The following is a 21119-nucleotide window of genomic DNA, read 5'->3' on the forward strand; positions in this document are numbered from 1 at the left end:
AGAAGGACCAACTCTGCTTATTAGTTTAAACTTGACATAAACTGTAAACTTGTCCCTCAAATCGTATTGGTTGATTGAACGTTGTAATGTTGATGCATAAACATGATGCATTTGGTGAAATCACATTCATCCAAAACAATCAAAAGGCTACATGCATGACATTGCATGTCTATCCAGCCATGTGAGATTTGCCCTGTGGAGACTGTAATATTCATGTTATGACTGATATATGAATGTAGTTTGACCCACATAGAACATGCTTCATCTAGTATAAGAAGACTCCTGCTTCAAACGGATATATTCACTATTCAAGCATACTGATTACTCTAATGTTTTGCATAATCCCCGAGCGCTTCTCTTTTACAGGTTGAGGTAAACAATCGTTTACTCGAAGTTTAAAACTGTGTTTTAAATTATATATATTTATATATATATATATATATTTATATTTAATTATCAAGTGTCCTGGAATATAGGAACACAAACGTTTTGGGTTTTCTATTATAGTTTTGTTTCGTTGTCTGAGGCGGAACCTTGTATCGTCCGTTCATTTACTCACCCGGAACAATAACAGACGGAAACCAGCAGAGATGGCGCGAGCGGCGAAGGTAATTTAGTCATTCTTGGTCTTCATAATCAAAAGCTTGTTTTATTATTAATAAATAATGACTTAACTTTTATGAGACACGTATTACATAAGACAGACTCACCATCTGGTTTGTATTTATGTCCGTATTCACACAGAACAGAACATTTCACCCACTTAAGTTACTCCTAAAATGTAGAAAATAAGTGTCATATTTAAGTTATCATCTGCAGATTTAAGTATCGTTTAATATTCAAATTTATATCAGATAGGTAAATTAAAATAGATAGGATTTATATTTTGAATATTACGAATGCTGTCATAGATGTATTATGTGGATTGCTCATTATTTGCTCATTGGAATATTTAATGAAAATGTTTCTGTTTATATTGAGATCTCGAGTTAAATATTAAATGCTATTGTTTTAGTATCTTTTGTTTAAAATTTGAGCAAAGCTTGAGACATTTTCTGAAGCTCTAGAAGAGACACGTGTGAGATTTGTCTCAGGAGAAACATCTGAGAAATATTAGAGTTAAGCATATGTCTCATTTAATATCGTATAAAGAAAATATAATTCTGTCATAATTTTCCGATCAAACCATATTTAAATATTTACTTTTTCTCTCTCTCTCTCTCTCTCTCTCTCTCTCTCTCTCTCTCTCTCTCTCTCTCTCTCTGAAAATTTGAAGAAGAGTTCTATGAAAGCTTAATAACTTTTTTACAACAAAAATGAACCATCACTGAACTTACTTAAGCTGGACTGTGATGCTATTTTCTTCTAGAAACAAACTTTGTTGCATTATTTTCTCTCTGTAAAGCTGCTTTGAAACAATCTTTATTGTAAAAATCGTTATATAAATGACAGTGACTTGACTTGAAAGCTTGTTTCCACCACGGAATAAAAAGATAAGATAACTGGGACTTTTTATCTCACAATTCTGAGAAAAAAAGTCATAATTGTGAGAGATAAACTCGGAACTGAGAGTCAGAATTGTAAGTTGAAAAGTTGTGATTGCCTTTTTTTAATTGCAAGATATATTATATCCCACAATTCTGACTTCTTTTCTCACAATTCCAAGTTTATATCTCACTATTCTGAAAAGGTTGGAATTGCGAGAAATAAATTCACAATTGCGAGATATAAACTTGCAATTGGGAGAAAAAATTAAGAATTGTGCGATAAAATCTCGCCGTTATATACATTGCTTTTTTATTCCGTTGCGGAAACAAGCTTCCATAAAATTATGAGGTGAACTATTCTTTTTCTGCACGTATCCTCATCTGTCTTTGTCTTTTTCTCTCTTTCTGTAGTCAGCGTTGGTGCTGTGCATGGATGTGGGTTTCTCCATGAGCAACTCTGAGCCGGGTCATGAACCGCCCTTTGAACAAGCCAAAAAAGTCATCCAGAAGTTCGTCCAGCGCCAGGTTTGTACTCAATGTTCTCAGTTTATTTATAATATGTGACCCTGGACCACAAAACCAGTCACAAGGGTAAATTTTTTGAAATTGAGATTTGTACATCATCTGAAATCTGAATAAATAAGCTTTCCATTGATGTGTGGTTTGTTAGGATAGGACAATATTTGGTCGAGATTCAACTATTGTAAATCTGGAATCTGAGGGTGCAAAAAAATCGAAACATTGAGAAAATCTCCTTTAAAGTTGTTCATTTATGTTCACGATTGTGCTGAATTCACTCACAAAAATACATGTTTTATATATTTACGGTAGGAAATTTACTAAATATCTTCATGGAACATGATCTTTACTTAATATCCTTATGATTTTTGGCATAAAAGAAAAATTTATAATTTTGACCCATACAATGTATTGTTGGCTATTGCCACAAATATACCCGTGCGACTCGAGACTGGTGACGTGATCCAGGGTCACATTTATACCATTACACAGGACGTCAGTCAAGCTGTTTTTCTATATTTCAGGTGTTTGCTGAGAATAAAGACGAGGTGGCTCTGGTGCTGTTTGGTACCGATGGCACTAAAAACCCTCTGGCCAAAGACGGGCAGTATGAGAACATCACGGTTCACCGGCGCCTCATGATGCCTGACTTTGAGCTGCTCCAAGAGATCGAGAGTGAACTTCAACCCGGTGGTCAGCAAGCAGACTGTATCCTTCATGTTACTGTTACCATATAATCGTTGATAAGATAAGACGACACCAGACTTTATAGCTCTCATGAGACAATGTGTATTGTAAAATATATGAAACCAAATTAATACAAGATAGAAAACAAATAATTTTGTAATTGAGTGTTTCCAAACTGTTGTGCGTGAGGGAACTGCAGTGGGGTTGTGAGTTAATAAAAAACAAATAATTATTTAAATGATTTCCCACATCGGGAATCATAAACAATTTCTTTATACTATAAATTAAATATGTATGTATGTATATGTGTGTGTATATATATATATATATATATATATATATATATATATATATATATATATAAAATAAAATGAACTATACTATATTGTAAAATATGCTTTATTTAGTAATGTTAATTACAAATGTATAAATATATTTTTTAATTATATTAATAAAATATATACTTATATACATAAAAAATATATATGTAAATTAATTAATTTAATTAAGTTTAAGTATTTTTAAAAAAAAAATAGATAATATAAAATGCATAATTTTATTATCTAATTGAGGGTTTCCAAACTGTGGTTCATGAGGGAACTGCTCATAATTTTATATATATATAAAATGTATTTTATAAATATATAAATACGTTTTATATGTACACAAATAAAGACAAATTATTTAATTTATTTATTTTTTTATAAAAATCAAATAATATAAAATAAATTAAAAGGTGTTTATCAGAGGGGTTGTGATTGATAAAATACTAATAAATTAATTAAAGCATACAAATATTACATTGAAATAAATAAATAATTTGAAAATAAAAACGATCAAAATAAAAGGTTAATTTTTATTTTGTTTATTTTATAAGAAATATTTTATTTGTTTACCTTCATGTCAAGAGACCATTAACCCATATCAGAGAATCGTAAACAATTTCTTTATATTATAAAAAAAAGTTTTATTATTTAGTATTCAAATGTATAAATAATACAATATATTTTATAATTATATAAATACATTAAAATGAATAAAAATAGTAATTACGGTATATTAAAATAAATATATAGGACATTTTATTTAATTGTTTTTTAATTTTAAATGAAATAATATAAAATAATAATTTTATTTTCAAATTATTTGCTTATTTTATAAGAAATATTTTATTAATTTACCTGCATGTCTTGTGACCTTTAACCCACATCATGGGTTATTTCATATATTTTTCATATATTTCATGGGGACTAGTAAGCGTTTTACGTCAAAGTGGTTCTAACTTAATAATATTGTTTGTATTCATGTTAATGTTAGTGTGTAAAGTCCTTGACTTGTTTGTCAGGGCTTGATGCTCTTGTGGTTTGCATGGACCTTCTGCAGAATGAAACCATGTGAGATTTTTGTTGCACATTTTCTGTTTTTCTTTTTAAATGCAATTGAGTTTTTTTTTCTGCATTCACACTTTTTTAATTTGTTTTTTTTTTTTAGGGGGAAGAAAACCGATCGTCTGAACATCGTCTTGCTGACGGATCTGAACGTACAGACTTCGGCAGACCAGCTGGAGGTTATCATCCAGAACTTGAAGAAAGCTGGCATCACCATGCAGTTCTTGTAAGAAACATGCACTGATAACTGATAATAATAATAATAAAAGGGCTATACAATATAGTTATTTTTCAGAAATAATGTATATATAGTTTAAATTATTTTATATATGTCACAAACATTATGAAGTGGGCATCAGTCATACTGTCTCTTACTGTCTAATGGGTCAAAAGTGACCCAGATTTGATGCTGTAAGTCAAATTTCTGACTGAGACTAATTTAAAACAGTTGATTATTGGTAGTCCTGCATCAAACTCGGCACTGATATGGCAGTAGGGCTGGGTATCGATTCAGATGTTCCAATTCGATTCGATTTCGATTCTTGATTCGATTTTCGATTTCAAATCTAAATTCGATTTTTTATTTCGATTCTCGATTCAACTCAGTGAATATAGATTTAATACAAATCCTATATTTATAAAAAAAGAACAGTGAACATAAGTTTACAAGTGGTTAATTAATAAAAAGAAATTAAGAACTTAGGTACACTTGGGTACATTAAAACAGAACCCAACTCTATATTTCAGATGCACACAATGAATAGACAGGATTTTGATGCAAGATGAAAAATTGGACGAGTCAGAACAGATGCCGAATGCCTTGATCAAACAGGATCCGGTTATTTTATGTTTAAGAGAAAACAAACATCAAATCTCACAGCATTAGCTGTAACATTCACATACAAGCCTATGAGCAGTGGAGGAAAACTAATACTGGCTTTTGGGTGATGGATAAATAAATATGGGAAAAAATCGATTCGTGGCCTTTGAGAATTGATTTTAAATCGACCACATTTTAAAAAATAATTAATTGAAAAATCGATGTTGCCCAGCCCTAATATGCAGTTTGTTTGGTCCGTTCAGTTTGCCGTTCCCTATGGATGATGAGGACAGAGGGAATGGTGACGGGGACGGACCGGGACCGTCAGCGGCTCCTCCCCGTCCTGGAAAAGGCTTGAACAAACAGCAGAAACAAGGACTGGAGATGGTCAGAAACATCATGACCAGCCTAGAGGAGGACGGCCTGGAGGAGGTCCACACGTTTAGGTATAAATTCATATTTGCAAGTGGAAAATATAGATAGTGCACAGTTTCTTTATATTATGAAATATATTATATTTAGTATAAACATGTATAATAAAAATTGATAATTTTTTTTTTCATATTTTAATACATTTATGTCATATTTTTATTTCTTTTTTTTTAATAAAAAGGAAATAATATACAATAAATAATATATTACATAAATATATTTGTATTTTTATTATAAATAAATTGTTAAAAAAATGTAAATGTATAATAGAAAATAATATAATATATTGTATAATTAAAAAATAATATAAAATAAAAATGTTTTGTATTTGAATAAATTAATAAAATATTTAAATGTAATTATATTTTAATTAAAATGAAATAATACACAATAAGTAATATATTACATCATATATTTTTATATATAAAAAAATGTGTATAAAGAAATGTTTTACTAATATTTTTGCAAATTGGTTTAAAGTTTTTTTTAAAATAATTTTAAATATCAAAATGTATAATAAAATTATATTATATTTTAGCTTACATTATTCTTATAATTATAGAATATATTTTATTATAATCTATAATTATAAGAATAATGTAAGCTAAAAAAAATGTTTTTATATTTAAATAAATTAATAAATAATATATTAAATATATTTTTACACACATATATATATATATATATGTATAAAAAATATGTATAAAAAAATATTTTACATATATTTGTGCAAATTGGTTTAAAAGTTTTTTTTAATAATTATAGGTTTTTAATAATTATAATTTTACTTCTTAATTTAAAGGGTTAGTCTACTCAGAAATGAAAATAGAGTCATTATTTACTCATCCTCATTTCAGTCCAACACTGCATTAGTAGCAGTTCGAATGTCTGAGGACGCTGCATGAATCAGTCATTCAAAAACACACAAACACTCACGGTTACGCACATCAAGCGAGGCACTTAAGCCCACATCACCGACTCCAGGGGCCGCAGGAAGTGAACTGTAAAGCGCAGACACTATTATTCAGAGCGACTTATAAAAAGAGCTTTGATTTTCTGAGGTGAGCCATTTAACTGTCAGGAACCAGAATAACTAAAAGCCTGATATTTCCGAAATTCATGGACATGTCAGGAAATAAATTTTAATAGTGTGATTTACAGGCTTTCCAGATAAATCATCATCAACGACATACTGATTTTTGTGAGTAAAACTAGCCTCCAAATCAACGTCAGTCGGTCCATTTAGAGTCTCATTTAATGCTCACCAAGGTTGCATTTATATAATAAAAATACAGTAATATTGTGAAATATTATTACAATTTAAAATAACTGTTTTCTATTAGAATATGTTTTAAAATGTAATTTATTCCTGTGATGGCAAGGCTGAATTTTCAACACAATTTCTCCATTGTCACATGTCTTATTCTTATTTGCATTTGTACTCTGCTAATAATCGTTTAAATCTATTAACTCAAATGATTAGTACCTGATATACAGTTCAAATTGGAAAAAAGAATCCAGTAAGCCTAGAAAAGTGTTCATTTGTCAGAAAGTGATTGTGTTGTCGGCACCGATATATAGTGCCGTTGCGCTTCAGGTGACACGAGTTCGAATCCCGGCTTCCTGTCCACTCGATACTATCCTATCACAATAAAGGCAAAAATCACAAAAAAAATAATTAAAAATCTTTAAAAAGAAAGTGATTGTGTTGATGTTTTCTGCAGTGATGCTCTGGAGAAGCTGTCCATCTTCAAGCGTATCGAGAGGAGGCCGATGGCTTGGCCGTGTCAGATGACCATCGGCAGCTCGCTGACCATCCGCATCGTTGGATACAAAGCTGTGAGTTCCTGTTCAAAGCGTTCCTCAGAATACAATCCGATCTAATCCGGTCTAAAGGGGCTTTCGCACCCGATAGTTCTAGGAACTAGCCACCAGGATATTGGTTTAGCTCCCCTAAAAGCTAATGGATCCCCTAGGAACGTTTTCCTGGTTGCATTCGTATGGGGTTAGAATTGTTGCATTATTCCAAATAAATAGATTAAGATCCACAAATAAATGTAAAGAGTTTAACAAAAAGTTATAAAATTCACAAATAAAGAAAAATGAGATTTGCAAATTAAAAAAGTCCACTTATTTACTTGCCTGACGGCTCAACACATTGTACCGTCAACACAATACAACACAACACAACAAAATTATATATTTTGTGGATATATTTCTATGGAGTGTTAAATTCACTAGCTTTTCCCTTACACTTGTGAGTTTTGCAAAGGACTTCTACGTGCTTTTCCCAAACCACTGAAGTGACGTTGACGTCCGGGTTAGCGGTAGCATTAGCCATCAGGCAAGTGTTATTTAAATAAACTCCTGATGTACTTACAAACTTTCCAATGCCTGGTTTTATGAGTACAGAACCTGTTTGTACAACTGTAGAAGTTTGGTACCATTCTGGGCATTATTTGTGCGGTAATTTTCGAGGATTCATTAGCGCCTGCACTAAACCATCCGGCTGATATCTCTAAATAAGCTCTAACTTTAATAATGTTCGACCATGGGGGAAAAAAGCTTCTGGGGGGTGTTTGGCTCGAGGTCATGGTGCAAAGGACCCTAGGTTGAAATTACTCCAAACCATCCCTTTAATGTTGTGTTTGATGGCCGTAAGGTGACGGAGGAGAAGGTGAAGAAGTCCTGGAGCGTGGTGGACGCTCAGAGTCACCAGCGGGAGGACGTCAAGAGGGACTCGGTTTACTGCCTGAACGACGATAATGAAAGTGAAGTAAAGAAGGATGACACTATCCAAGGTGCAGAACAAAGATTGAAAATGTTGCATTCACTCACTGTCATTTTTACAGTTCACATTGTCTTTCATTACAACATCAGATCTGGGACACAGTCAGGACAAAATTGTTTTTTTGAGCAGCAAATCAGCACATTAGAATGATTTCTGAAGGATCAATTTGACAAAAAAATCAGCTTTGCATCACAGGAATAAATTACATTTTAAAATATATTCACATGGAAAACAGTTCATTTAAACTATAATAATATTTCACTATTTTTACTGTATTTTTCATTAAATAAATGCAGCCTTGGTGAGAATAAGAGACTTCTTTTTAAAAAAAACATAACAAATCTTACTAACCTCAATCTTTAAGTAATGTTTCAGAATTTAATAATTTTACAACGCTAACTGTCATTTTCCTGTTTATTGCTGTGAAGCTATATAAATAACTATAACTATAACTATATAAATAAATGTGACTCGAAATATTTTTAAATAAGCACTTTCTATTTCCTATAGGTTTCCGTTATGGAAGTGACATTGTTCCGTTTTCAAAGGTGGACGAGGACCAGATGAAATATAAGCATGATGGGAAGTGTTTTGCTGTGCTTGGCTTCACGAAGCAGGAGGCGGTAAGATGCTGTCCAGCAGATGGCGCTCTTTTCAAACGAGTTATGGAAAACCTGAAATATCAGGGAGTTTTACAAATTGCACTTTCTATAGTGACTGTAAGTTCTTGTGCTCATCTCTAAAATAGTGCAATATTTATAAAATAGCTTTGCTGCAACTTGAAATCACAGTGTAAGAACCCTGACAGGACATAATAGAGAGTTACTGATTACAAATTGTTTATTTGTGGCGGTCCGGCCAGTAGGACGATTATGTTAGCACATTCTCAAAAATCTAATAATTTAACTGAAAATGTTTGATATTTGTGTAATTGTAAACACCTTTTGAACTGCACTGATGTGCCTTGCCTTGTGTGTTCGCTTTATAATGTACAATGACAGTTGTTTGTTTGTTTGTTTGATGCAGATTCGTCGTCATCAGTTTATGGGAAGCCAAGTAGTCAAAGTGTTTGCTCCCAGAGATGATGAGGTGAGTTTTACAGAGCTTTTGTGTTCACTGTGATATTATTTGCTTAATTTGAATAATTTGTTTAGTAATTGTCAGTAACTGTGATGTTTGAATGCATACGGCGGTGGTGACCAAAAGTTGTAAGACACATATAAAATAATTTGTATTCCAACCTGGAAATTAACAAAGTTTTGGGGTTTTGAAAAAAGAAAAAGAATGTAAAATTAAGAAAGAATGTCAGATAGGTGATTAATCAAAAGTGGCATTCTCATGTTCATGTTCATTTTTCACTCAAATTATTATGCTGATAATATATTTTGCACATAAAAGTTTGGGGTTGTTATGATTTTTTTATGTTTTTGAAAAGTCACCAAGGCTGCATTTATTTAATCAAAAATAGCAGTAATATTTTTAGATTATTTATTATTATTTATTTTATTAGCATTTAATTCATTTAAAAGAACTGTTTTCTTTTTGAATATATATATATTAAAATGTAATTTATTCCAGTGCTAGAAAAAAAACTGTACTTTCATTAGCCATTGCATTTATTATTATTATCAGTGTTGAAAACAGTTGTGCTGTTTAATATTTTATACGGGAAACCATAATGCTTTATTTCAGGATTCTTTGATTAATAGAAAGTTCAAAAGAACTGCGTTTATTTGAAATAGAAATATTTTGCAACATTATTATAAATGTCTTAACTGTCACTTTTGATCAATTTAATGCATCCTTGCTGAATATAATTAATTAATTAATTAAAGAAACGATAATACCTAAAGCCTTTATGTATAATGCATTATAAAGATATTCATAATGTAAGTTATAATGCATTATATCTATTCATAAATAATTGTAACCAAAGATAAAATGCATTATAATATTCACAGTTTCCTTGTTACATCTGAAAGTGTTTGTCATGTTTTAATGCATTGTACTTTCTAAAGGTGTATTATAACTGTGGTTACAATTATTTATGAGATATCACAATGCATTGTGCATAATTAATGCATTAAAAATACTTTGGGAATTTGGGAATTGAATGCATTATATGTAAAGGCTTTAAGTAAAGTTTTAGTACCGTCTCCACGGCAACCCAACTGAAACAGTGTAACGGCTTTTTTTTTAAAAAGTAACAAAACAGGAGAAGGTTTTTTTTTAAATTAAACTCATATATGTGGTCATTTTCTCTACCCATTACATTACCAAAAAAAAAAAAAAAAATTTAACTGACCCCAAACTTTTGAATGATTGTGTAAATAAAAGCACTATGTGTAAATAAAAGACTTTTGACTTGACTGCATATTCTTTTGTGAGTGTGTTTTATTGTGTGTGTGCAGCATGCGGCAGTGGCTCTGTCCGCTCTGATTCATGCCCTTGACGGTCTAAAGATGGCAGCGATTGTGCGTTATGCTTACGATCGCCGCAGCAATCCTCAAGTGGGCGCCGCCTTTCCCTGCATCAAGGAGAAATATGAAGTATGTGGATCATATCGAGCAGAAAACACACTTTAAATGTTTAATCTTCAGTATGTTGCACACCAGACTCACTCCTCATGTCTCCCGTCCTCAGTGTCTGCTGTACGTCCAGCTGCCCTATATGGAGGATCTCCGACATTTCTCCTTCCCAGCGTTGGAAACCAACAAGAAGTTCGTGCCCTCAGGTGGGACCTCACATCACAAGAGCCAAATAAACAGAGTTAGATTCTGAGGCACATGTGACCCTGGATCACAAAACCAGTCACGAGTCGCACGAGTTTATTTGTGGCAATAGCCAACAATACATTGTATGGGTCAAAATTATCCATTTTTCTTTTATGCCAAAAATCATTAGGATATTAAGTAAAGATCATGTTCCATGAAGATATTTAGTCAATTTCCTACTGTAAATATATAAAACATTTATTTTTGTGAGTGAATGCAGCACAATCGCCAACATAAATGAACAACTTTAAAGAAGATTTTCTCAATGTTTCGATTTTTTTGCACCCTCAGATTCCAGATTTTCAATAGTTGTATCTCGACCAAATATTGTTCTATCCTAACAAACCATACATCAATGGAAAGCTTATTTATTCAGTGTTCAGATGATGTATACATCTCAATTTAAAAAAATGACCATTGTGACTGGTTTTGTGGTCCAAGGTCACATATAGACTAAAGGAGATGCATGTTGTCGTTCTTGTCTCTGTGTGAATGTCTCAGAGTCTCAGCTGTCAGCCGTGGACTCGCTGATCGACTCCATGATGCTGGTGGAAGAGGACGAGGATGGAGAAAGCGTGGACATCTTAAAAGTCAACCACATACCAAACCCACAGTTCCAGAGACTTTTCCAGGCATGATGGGAATGGGGATGGGCAGCCTGACAATATCTGATACTCTCATAGTAGTCAAATAGATTCAGAATGTTTAATGTAAGAAGTAAAAGTACGAAGTAAACATCCAGCTAAAAACTCAAGACATGTGTTTCACACTAAATGAACTCGAGGAAGAATGATATTTCAGCATTTTCATTTATATGCATCAATTTAACATTACAGTCAAAAACAAGCATGGTTATCTATACATTTTAAACATCTATTTTTTGTAACACTTTTACAATAAGGTTCAGTTTGTTAACATTAGTTAATTTACAGTAACTCACAATAGGAAAGAAAAAAATATCGTAACTTTCATGCCTATATATATATATATATCACAGGAATAAATAATGTTTTAACATATTCAAAAAGAAAATAGATATTTTGAATTATAATAATATTTTACAAAATAATATTTCACAAAATAATAGTCCCCAAACTCACTGTATATATATATATATATATATATATATATTAGGGCTGTCAAACGATTAATCGCGATTAATCGCATCCAAAATAAAAGTTTGTGTTTACATAATATATGTGTGTGTACGGTGTATAATTATTTTCTATATATAAATACACACACATGCATGTATATATTTAAGAAATATTTGCATGTATATACTGTGTATATATATTTATATTATATATAATTTATATTATATATAAATATTTTATATATAAATAACACATTTTTCTTAAATATATACATGCATGTGTGTGTATTTATATATAGAAAATAATTATACACCGTACACACACATATATTATATAAACACAAACTTTTATTTTGGATGCGATTAATCGCGATTTATCGTTTGACAGCCCTAATATATATATATATATATATATATATATATATACATACAGTGAGTTTGGGGACTCTTATTCTCACCAAGGCTGCATTTAATTTATCAAAAATACAGGAAAAACACAAAGGCAAGGCAAGTTTATTTATATAGCACATTTCATACACTATGGCAATTAAAAGTGCTTTACATAGAAAGGAATAAAAATAATCACAAAATAAAAGCACGGAAAATGGAATTAAAAGGAATTAAAATTTCACACTATGGCAAATCAAAGTGCTTTGCATAGAAAACAAGCATAAAATAAAAGCAGTTCTAAAAGGAATGAATTAAAGTAAAATGAAATAAAGTAGTAAAAAGATGATGCATAGAATAAACTCATCTAGCAAAACACCGGTGTTTCTTATTTTGCATCTTTCAATTTCCCCAATTTAGTGGTTTGTGTTTCTCTCTTACCCAATTCTCAGTGCAATTTGAGTTCAGTTTAGACTCAAAAGGAAGAATACAGTGCAATCAGTCAGACGTACAGTGGATACTCTGAGATTTTCCCATGATCAATTCAATGCATCCTTGCTGAATAAAAGCATTTGTTTCTTTCAAAATGCACACACACACACTCTGTGCCCTAGTGTTTATTCCCCCTCACATCTCCTCTCTTTGTCCTCCAGTAATACAGTGATTCAGGTGTGTGACATTGGCTGTGAAATCCATGTTGTCTCAGGTCGTGTCTCTGCAGTGGGTCTCATTGATCTTCTCTTGGCTCGTGTCCTCAGTGTTTGCATCACCGCGGTGTGAATCCTGATGGACCCCTGCCGTCCATCGAGCCCTGGCTGAAAGCGGCCCTCGAGCGACCCCAGGCCGTGGCCACACGCTGCCAGGCTCCTCTGCAGGACGTCAAGACCAAGTTCCCCATGAAAGTGGTGCAGAAAAAGAAAGAGCAGAAGACAAGCGCAGACGTGTTCGGCATCAGGTGAGAATGGATCAAATCAACACTGGAGCTGCGCTTCAAATCAATGAGAAGTGCTATGACTTCCAGCAGGGGCGGTTTAATGGGATCTGTGTATTGTGGTAGACATATTTGCACTGCTATCAATGGACGTTTTTCAATATTTAAGTGGAATAGCAATGAAGAAACATGCAGTTATGCAAACCGATGGGGGAGGGGTTTATTTTGCGATTGACCAATTGGAATGAAGTATTCTGGTATGTCTGCATACTTTTAAGGTTGACCTTTCTGGCATTTTTACTGTTTATAATATGAAATCAGGGCAGAAAGTGTTTGTTTTAGTTGGTGATCTGTGCATTGATTGTGTCTTCATCAGTGCTGATGAGCCGGATGTGAAGAAAGTCAAAGTGGATGAAGAGATAGAGTTTAACTTTGCTGAGATTGCGCAGGGCAACGTCACATCGGTGAGACAAAAACCTGTTCAATAATGTACACTCTGATTAAAATGACTAGATTTTATAAGTTTATGTTTTACACTACAGTTCAAAACTTAGGGCTCTTTTTGAAAGAAACATATACTTTTATTCTGCAGTGATGCATTCAATTTATCATAAGTAACAGTAAAGGCATTTATAAATGCTGTTCTTTTCGGGCTTTCTATTCATCAAAGAATCCTCAGTAAAATGTATTACGGTTTCTGCAAAAATATGAAGCAGCACAACTGTTTTCAACACTGATAATAATCATAAATGTGTCTTGAGCAGCAAATCATCTTATTAGACTGGAGTAATGATGCTGAAAATTCAGCTTTGATCATAGAAATAAATTACACTTTACTATATATTCACATAGAAAACCGTTATTTTAAATTGTAATAATATTTCATAATATTACTAATCAAATAAATGCAGCCTTAGTGAGCAGAAGAAACTTCTTTAAAAAACCTTTTAAAAAACATATATATTAATATATTACATTGAATTATATATTTAAATTAGCGCTGTCAAATCACATCTAACATAAAAGTTATATATTATACATTTACAATATTATATTTGCAAATATTATAGATTTACAAACTTTTATGTTAGATGTGAATAATCGATTTGACTGCACTAATTTAAATAATTTTTTTATATATTTATTTTTAAATGCTTTCCCTTTAATTTATAAAACATTCAGAAATCTCTCAATGTCTTAAAGTCAATATGAAAGGCCTTTCGCAGCCCATTTTGTACGAAACATGAGTGAAAATTATGCAGGGAAGAATTAGATTTTTCCATTGCCTGTCAGCAGAAAAGAGTTATTTACAGTAACATAAGCACAAATAAGACCAGAAACATGTATTCATATTTACTCTAATACTGTAATATGAATTATCGCTCTCTCTTTCAGGTCGGCAGCGTCAATCCGACGAGAGATTTCTGCACGCTGATTAGACAGAAGACCGTTTCTTTCGATCAGGGTGAGATTTGATTGTTCAGTTTGATTTTTTTTTTCATCTCTCACTCCTACGATGAGCGACGTTAGTAACCTTACAAAAAGTGTCAACTATTATGCATACCATAATGTAAATGCAGTAGTGGTGCTTCAGGCATGTCTGCAAGGTTGCAAGTCGTCTCTAAAGCAGTGAATAGTCGCTCAGTGTGATGTAAGCTTTAATTGATTTGACGGACGCTGTCATTGAGCGGTGTTGTTTCTGAATGTTAGCCCCAGGTTCTCTTGTTAGTGCATTCGCTTTGATAATCATTGTTTTGTAACCTTGACAGCGTGCCAGCAGCTGACCCACAGGATTGAGCAGTTGCTGGGCAACAGGAGCCCTGAGTACTACACCAAGAGCATCGCATGTATCCAGGCTTTCAGGGATCAGTCTGTATCGGTGAGCTCTCAATTAAACCTCCACATCCAGTCAGGGATCACTTAAGGATCAGTCGGTGGGGGTTTTCGGGTACTAGGAAAAACACACTGTTGGGATCATGTCAGAGGATCTGAGCTCAGCTGGTGCCTGATATGCACGATATTGAAGAAAAGTGCGATATGCGATAACTCATTAAAGGGGTGGTTGATTATGATTTGACTTTTCTAACTTTAGTTAGTGTGTAATGTTGCTTTTTGAGCATAAACAACATCTGCAAAGTTACAACGCTCAAAGTTCAAAGCAAAGGGAGATATTTGCTTTTACAGAAATCGCTTTTTAAGGACTACAATAAACGGCTGGCAGAGACTACACGACATTAGTGACATCACCAACCCTAGAATTTACATAAACCCCGCCCCCTGAACACGATTTATAGATTATCAAGACAGAATATGCTAATCAATGACTAGAAGATAACTACACATCAGCTTCATAAACTCATCAACTAACCATTCAGAAATGTCCTGTTGCTTCTACATGTTGTCTCTTCTTCTTGAGTCTCTCCATCATTGTCTGACTCCGGTTTGAACATAAAAGGCTAAAAGTTTTTGAAATTTTCAGTGCATGTGTGTGTGAGGTAAAAGGACACGAGCTGTTGAAGCTCCGCCCCCTGTGCCGGGAGCAGCAGCTCATTTGCATTTAAAAGAACAGACACAAAACGGTGCGTTTTTTGCTCACCCTCAAAAAGTGACAACTTTATCATGCTATATAAAAATATCTGTGGGGTATTTTGAGCTAAAACTTCACATACACACTGTGGGGACATCAGAGACTTATTTTACATCTTGTGAAAGGGCATTATATCCCCCCTTTAAATAATGCGATACGATAAATGCTTAAAGTGTGTCAAATAAACTTAAATTAGCTTTCAAATATATTTAAAATTATATAACCTACATGCGTGTTTCACATTCTTTTTGTGACGAGAAAACATCCCTACAACTTCTGAAAGTGAACATCAGTGTTTTACTGTAGCATAAGAAGTGTTATTTTAACATCAGTGTAAACCACGGGGTTTCGGGGTTTAGGTTATCCTACATTAGGTTTATTTAACAACAGAAACTGAATAATCAAATGTAAAAATAAAACACTTAGTTTTCACTGTATGAATTAAATATATCCTGATTCTTATTAAAGCTACAAAAGTTATTCAGCCGAGAGCGGTGAGTGATTTTCTCTTTGTCTTTTGTTCATGACCCCAGTTATTGCAAGCCATTGTGATATGCATATCGTGATATATACATTTGCGATATTTCAATAGTTTCGATATATTGTGCAGCCCTACTCCGTTCCAATACCTAGTGAGCTGCCTACCTAAACTGGATTTTAAGGCATCATAAGTGCATTTCTGATTTTCAGGGTTCATACAAGGTGTTTAAAGTGCTTGAATTTGACTCTTTTGAAATTTAAGTCCTGGAAAAACGTTGAATTCAGCCCTATTTATTAAAAGGTACTTGAAAATGCTTGAATTATTGAAAGAAAATATATGTCTTTTCACGCAAAATTAATGCTGCAGTCTGTCTGATATAGATATAGAGCCATTTCGCATGGCTATGAGCGTGATATTGCTCATATGAATAATATCCAAGTTTATGATACAGATTTCATTCTTCAGCTCAATCATATATTCATGAGAAAAAAATCAGTTTGAAGAAGCAAAGCTGCATTGCATGTGCTGCACTTTATTTGTACCATTTTGTTTTATTTATCCATTTTCTTTTTTTAGAATTTGAAAGATAATAAAGATATTGGTTAACAAGTGAGATCTCTGATTGTAGTCCTTCAAAACCAAAAAAGTAGTGCTTGAAAAGTCGTTGAAAGTCTTGGAATTTAATTTTACGGTATCCTTACGAACCCTGGATTGTGGACTATTTCTAAGGATGTCTCACATTTACGAAGCCATAATGATTTGAGGAAAGTAAACCAAGAGTGTGAACAAGTCAAGAGAATTTGAGTCAAGACTTGCTTGTTTTGAACAATGAAGTGGCTAGAAAAAAGTAGACTGTTTCACCCAACTTTTTGCATTTGATATGTGCTGTATGTTTAATGCTTATTAGAGTGTTGTGTCATTAGCGACATGTCAACATCAGACTCTTTCGTGGTAGTTCCCTGTGCACTTTGTGTAAACAAACTATAGCAAGTACTCACACGTCAGGTTCTGTGATGTTTCATAGAGACGTCAGTAACGGTAGTTGTATCAGTGATATTACCGGCTTTCATTCATAAAAATATGCTATTAAACATATTTAAAATATACCGTCTTTATGATGATTCTACATTAATTAGCGACTTTACATTAAGGTGTGATTAATTACAGGAAAATGTGATTAATTAGTTCTTTTTTTAATCGATTTGACAGCAATTATATATATATATATATATATATATATAAATATGAAGAGTTCAGATGCAAAAGCCTCTAAGTGCCATCTGAAATTTTCTTCTAGAATGATCATTTTTATCAAGCTTGTATATTTAGGTTCAGTAATTTCACTTAAATGGCGATGCAAATTACCTATTAATTGTCATTTGAGTGATATTACTTAACTTAAATAAATATACGAGCTTTATAAAAATGATCATTCTAGAAGAAAATTTCAGATGGCACTTAGAGGCTTTTGCATCTGAACTCTTCATATACACACACACACACAGTACTATATATATATATATTGCTTTATTTCAAATGAACGCACACAATTTTATGTTTTTTTTTTTAGTTATGGTTAACAATAGCACTGGTTTTTACTATTCTGCTTCTGTTTAGGCTTTTTTTATTGAAAATGTTAGACCCTGTTTACACCTGACGACCGGAGACAGATGGTAATAGCTGGTGTAAACAGCGCTGTGTGTGGCACCATTTACATTTCTTGATATCGGTTTTCAGTGTTTATGACATTAAGTAAGAGTACATGAGCTCAGAGCATCATTGCATGTGCTTACACACGTCTGACCAGAATCTCCCAATGACATTTACTCCATCAGAGCGGAAACGCAGAGCTGTTCAACACTTACATGCAGTCCCTGAAGAGGAGCGTTCCTGACAGGAATCTGCAGGAATTCTGGGATCTGCTTAGACAAGGTAAAGATAGGCCTTCTGCTCATGTTGAGCTGAAGTCATCATGCCTTCAACATGTGCTTGTGTTTTCAGATGCTCTGACGCTCATAAGCAAAGATGAAGTGGACGGAAGCACCGTCTCCAAACAAGACGCAAGCCAGGTACTCACAACTCGCCGAATAAAGGGGCGGGGCCTGGTTGAGTTAGTAGTGTGTTAAACTGGTGGTTATGGTAAGAGGCGGGACATTTCCCAAACACGCTCGAAGCACTCGACCAATCACAACACACTGATCCAGCCGACCAATCAGAGCACTGTATCAGCTTTTCAGAAGGCGGGGCTTAATAGAGACAGGAACTAAACAAGGTGCGTTTCTTTCTAGCTAGTCACGACTGTTTCCCGAAACCATATTGTCGCAAATTGGTCGTTCAACGATGTTAGTTAATGTCACGCAGGTGTTGGAGTAATAACTACGTTTAATGAATCTGTTTGAGATCGAATTAATGCCATATTTTTTTGCTATAAATTACGGACATGGCATCAGAGGACTATCTCTAGTTATTTTACTTTACTTCCAGATTCATTCATAGACTCGTTCTTACGTACTAGAGCACGTTTGCACATGCGCACTCTTCAAAAACGGTGCTTTAAATCTCTTAACGAACTAAATGACATAAATTACATTTATGCATTCTAAATAAAAGATACAGATTGTACTAAATGTCAGCTTGCTTATTTGGCTCAAGATAAGGATTTATTGAGTCCACATGTCATGCAAACTAGAAACTCTGCTTCTAACCACAGGTCGAGAGCTGTTGTTCCAACTACACAACTTTGCGATGCTGTTTGCGAATATTCGTTAGAACGATGGTCTCGTTGAACTGCTGATAATGACGGAACTGGCGACCATAGTTGGCTAACGATGCTTTTGGGAAACACATCCCAGGGCGTTACTAGCTATGTTTCCATCCACACGTTTTTATCCGAATTAAGTGATATCGAATGAAAAATTCCTTATGGAAACAGTAAAATTCGATTGAAATTCATGAAAATCGACTCAAATGAAATGCGTTCGGTCTCATCGGATTTTATCTTGATTGATATACGGCTTATGCGATAAACGCTGATGGAAACGTTATATGGCGCGATCCATTTTGTCTAGCAAAACTTTGTTCGCAAATGTTTGCTTGAATGTTGTGCGTTTCAGTGCGAAAATGAATGGAAACACCTTAAAATGTCTCAAATCAATTTGATATACCAATTTGATCGCAAAACAGCATGTGACGTCATTATGCACAGGTTTTTATTCGCTTTAAAGCCGTTGGATGGAAACACACTTTCACCAGCTTTATTCGCATGAGTTTTTTTACCAAACTTCAGATAATTCAATTGACAAGTGGATGGAAACTTAGTTACTGACAGACTGGGAAGAGAGGAGCTGCAATAATGGAGAATATAGGGAAAATAATCAACATTTAAGCAGGAAAACCTGTTCTAGTGGAGCTCAGAAAACTTCAAAATCAAGACTTTAAAAAAGGGAATAATAGGTCCTCTTTAATATGCAAAGGTTGTTGGTAAAGTCAGTTTGTTATTGTGGTCGTTTAACTCTATATTTGCTGGTTTAGTTCCTGGCGTTCGAGCAGAAGGAGGAAGAGCCGGCGGCTCCAGCTCAGGACGACACTGGAGATGTGGATGATCTGGTGAGTGTAAATTATTATATTTGTGAGTGTGATTATGGTCTGAAAGTTCGAAAAATAAAACTTCACTTGTCTGTTATGCTTTAGTAGAGATTTCATCAGGCATTCACTTTTTCATGACATGCTAAGTTGTTGACTAATGTTTTTTTAATGCAGCTGGACATGATGTAAAACGGATGTCTCCAACACCGACGTCCACCAACCTTCTGCAACTCTCCATTAGGTGCCATTTGTTATGACACACAAATCCCTAAAAACAGTTCAAGTGCTTTAATTAATCGTGTTCTTTTGTACTAAATGCTTTTGTACATCATAAATGCTGTTTGGAGCGATTATGTTGCTAGTTTGATTACTTGAATGTCTCACATATACTGCTCAGTCTATGCTTGTCGGATTTTCTAAAGGAAAAAACAAATGTCCATGTACTTTATCCAGGCAGTGATGCTTCAAATAAAAGATTAAACAAAATCAAACTGATTCCACAATCCCTATTTGAGCAGCTGATCATGATGTCAATTATATATGCCTACATTTGTGACCCTGGATCACAAAACCAGTCACAAGGGTCAATAAATAAGCTTCCTATTGATGTATGTTAGGATAGGGCAATATCTGTCAGAGATACAACTATTGAAAATCTGGAATCTGAGGGTGCAAAAAAATCGAAACATTGAGAAAATCTCCTTTAAAGTTGTCCATTTATGTTCATGATTATGCTTCATTAACTCAGAAAAATAAGTGCTTTATATATTTACGGTAGGAAATTGACTAAATATCTTCATGGAACATGATCTTTACTTAATATCCTAATGATTTTTGGCATAAAAGAAAATCGATAATTTTGACCCATACAATGTATTGTTGGCTATTGCCACAAATATACCCGTGCGACTCGTGACTGGTTTTGTGATCCAGGGTCAAATTTAGCTTTATTATTTTTAGTGCATTTAATGTCACACCAACATCTTTTCAAACCAGTTCATTGAAGCGAACAGTTTGCTTCACTGAAATGAGTCAGGCTTTCCATCATTAATCAGCTGGGAGGACATTTATGATCCACACTCATAATCCCTCATTTTTAATGCCAGACTGTGAGGCTTTGATAAATCGTAGCGTCTCTTTCCGGGCTGATGATC

The 21119-nt window shown here is 33.6% G+C and overlaps 1 protein-coding gene across 1 annotated transcript; it reads left to right on the plus strand.

Moving 5' to 3' along the window:
* The first annotated feature begins 517 nt into the window (after window positions 1-517).
* Window positions 518-20449, plus strand: xrcc5 (X-ray repair complementing defective repair in Chinese hamster cells 5). The gene is made up of 21 exons (XM_079881955.1): window positions 518-608; window positions 1899-2012; window positions 2531-2714; window positions 4039-4087; window positions 4185-4307; window positions 5165-5347; window positions 7058-7172; window positions 7996-8134; window positions 8635-8747; window positions 9151-9213; window positions 10536-10673; window positions 10768-10858; window positions 11400-11530; window positions 13140-13336; window positions 13689-13776; window positions 14708-14777; window positions 15082-15191; window positions 18216-18312; window positions 18382-18449; window positions 19912-19986; window positions 20140-20449. The coding sequence occupies exons 1-21, from the start codon at window positions 591-593 to the stop codon at window positions 20152-20154; spliced, it is 2181 nt and encodes a 726-aa protein (XP_079738081.1). The 5' UTR covers window positions 518-590; the 3' UTR covers window positions 20155-20449.
* Window positions 20450-21119: the final 670 nt, after the last annotated feature.

The sequence above is a fragment of the Squalius cephalus genome (genome assembly GCF_949319135.1).
Source record: "Squalius cephalus genome assembly, chromosome: 9".
NCBI classification, from domain to species: domain Eukaryota; kingdom Metazoa; phylum Chordata; class Actinopteri; order Cypriniformes; family Leuciscidae; genus Squalius; species Squalius cephalus.

What these genes read in the sequence shown, in the direction of transcription:
- xrcc5 (XM_079881955.1), top strand. An exon ending in TTGCTCCCAGAGATGATGAG is followed by an intron (nt 9,214 to 10,535) that starts GTGAGTTTTACA and finishes GTGTGTGTGCAG; the next exon opens with CATGCGGCAGTGGCTCTGTC. An exon ending in CCAAACAAGACGCAAGCCAG is followed by an intron (nt 18,450 to 19,911) that starts GTACTCACAACT and finishes TTGCTGGTTTAG; the next exon opens with TTCCTGGCGTTCGAGCAGAA.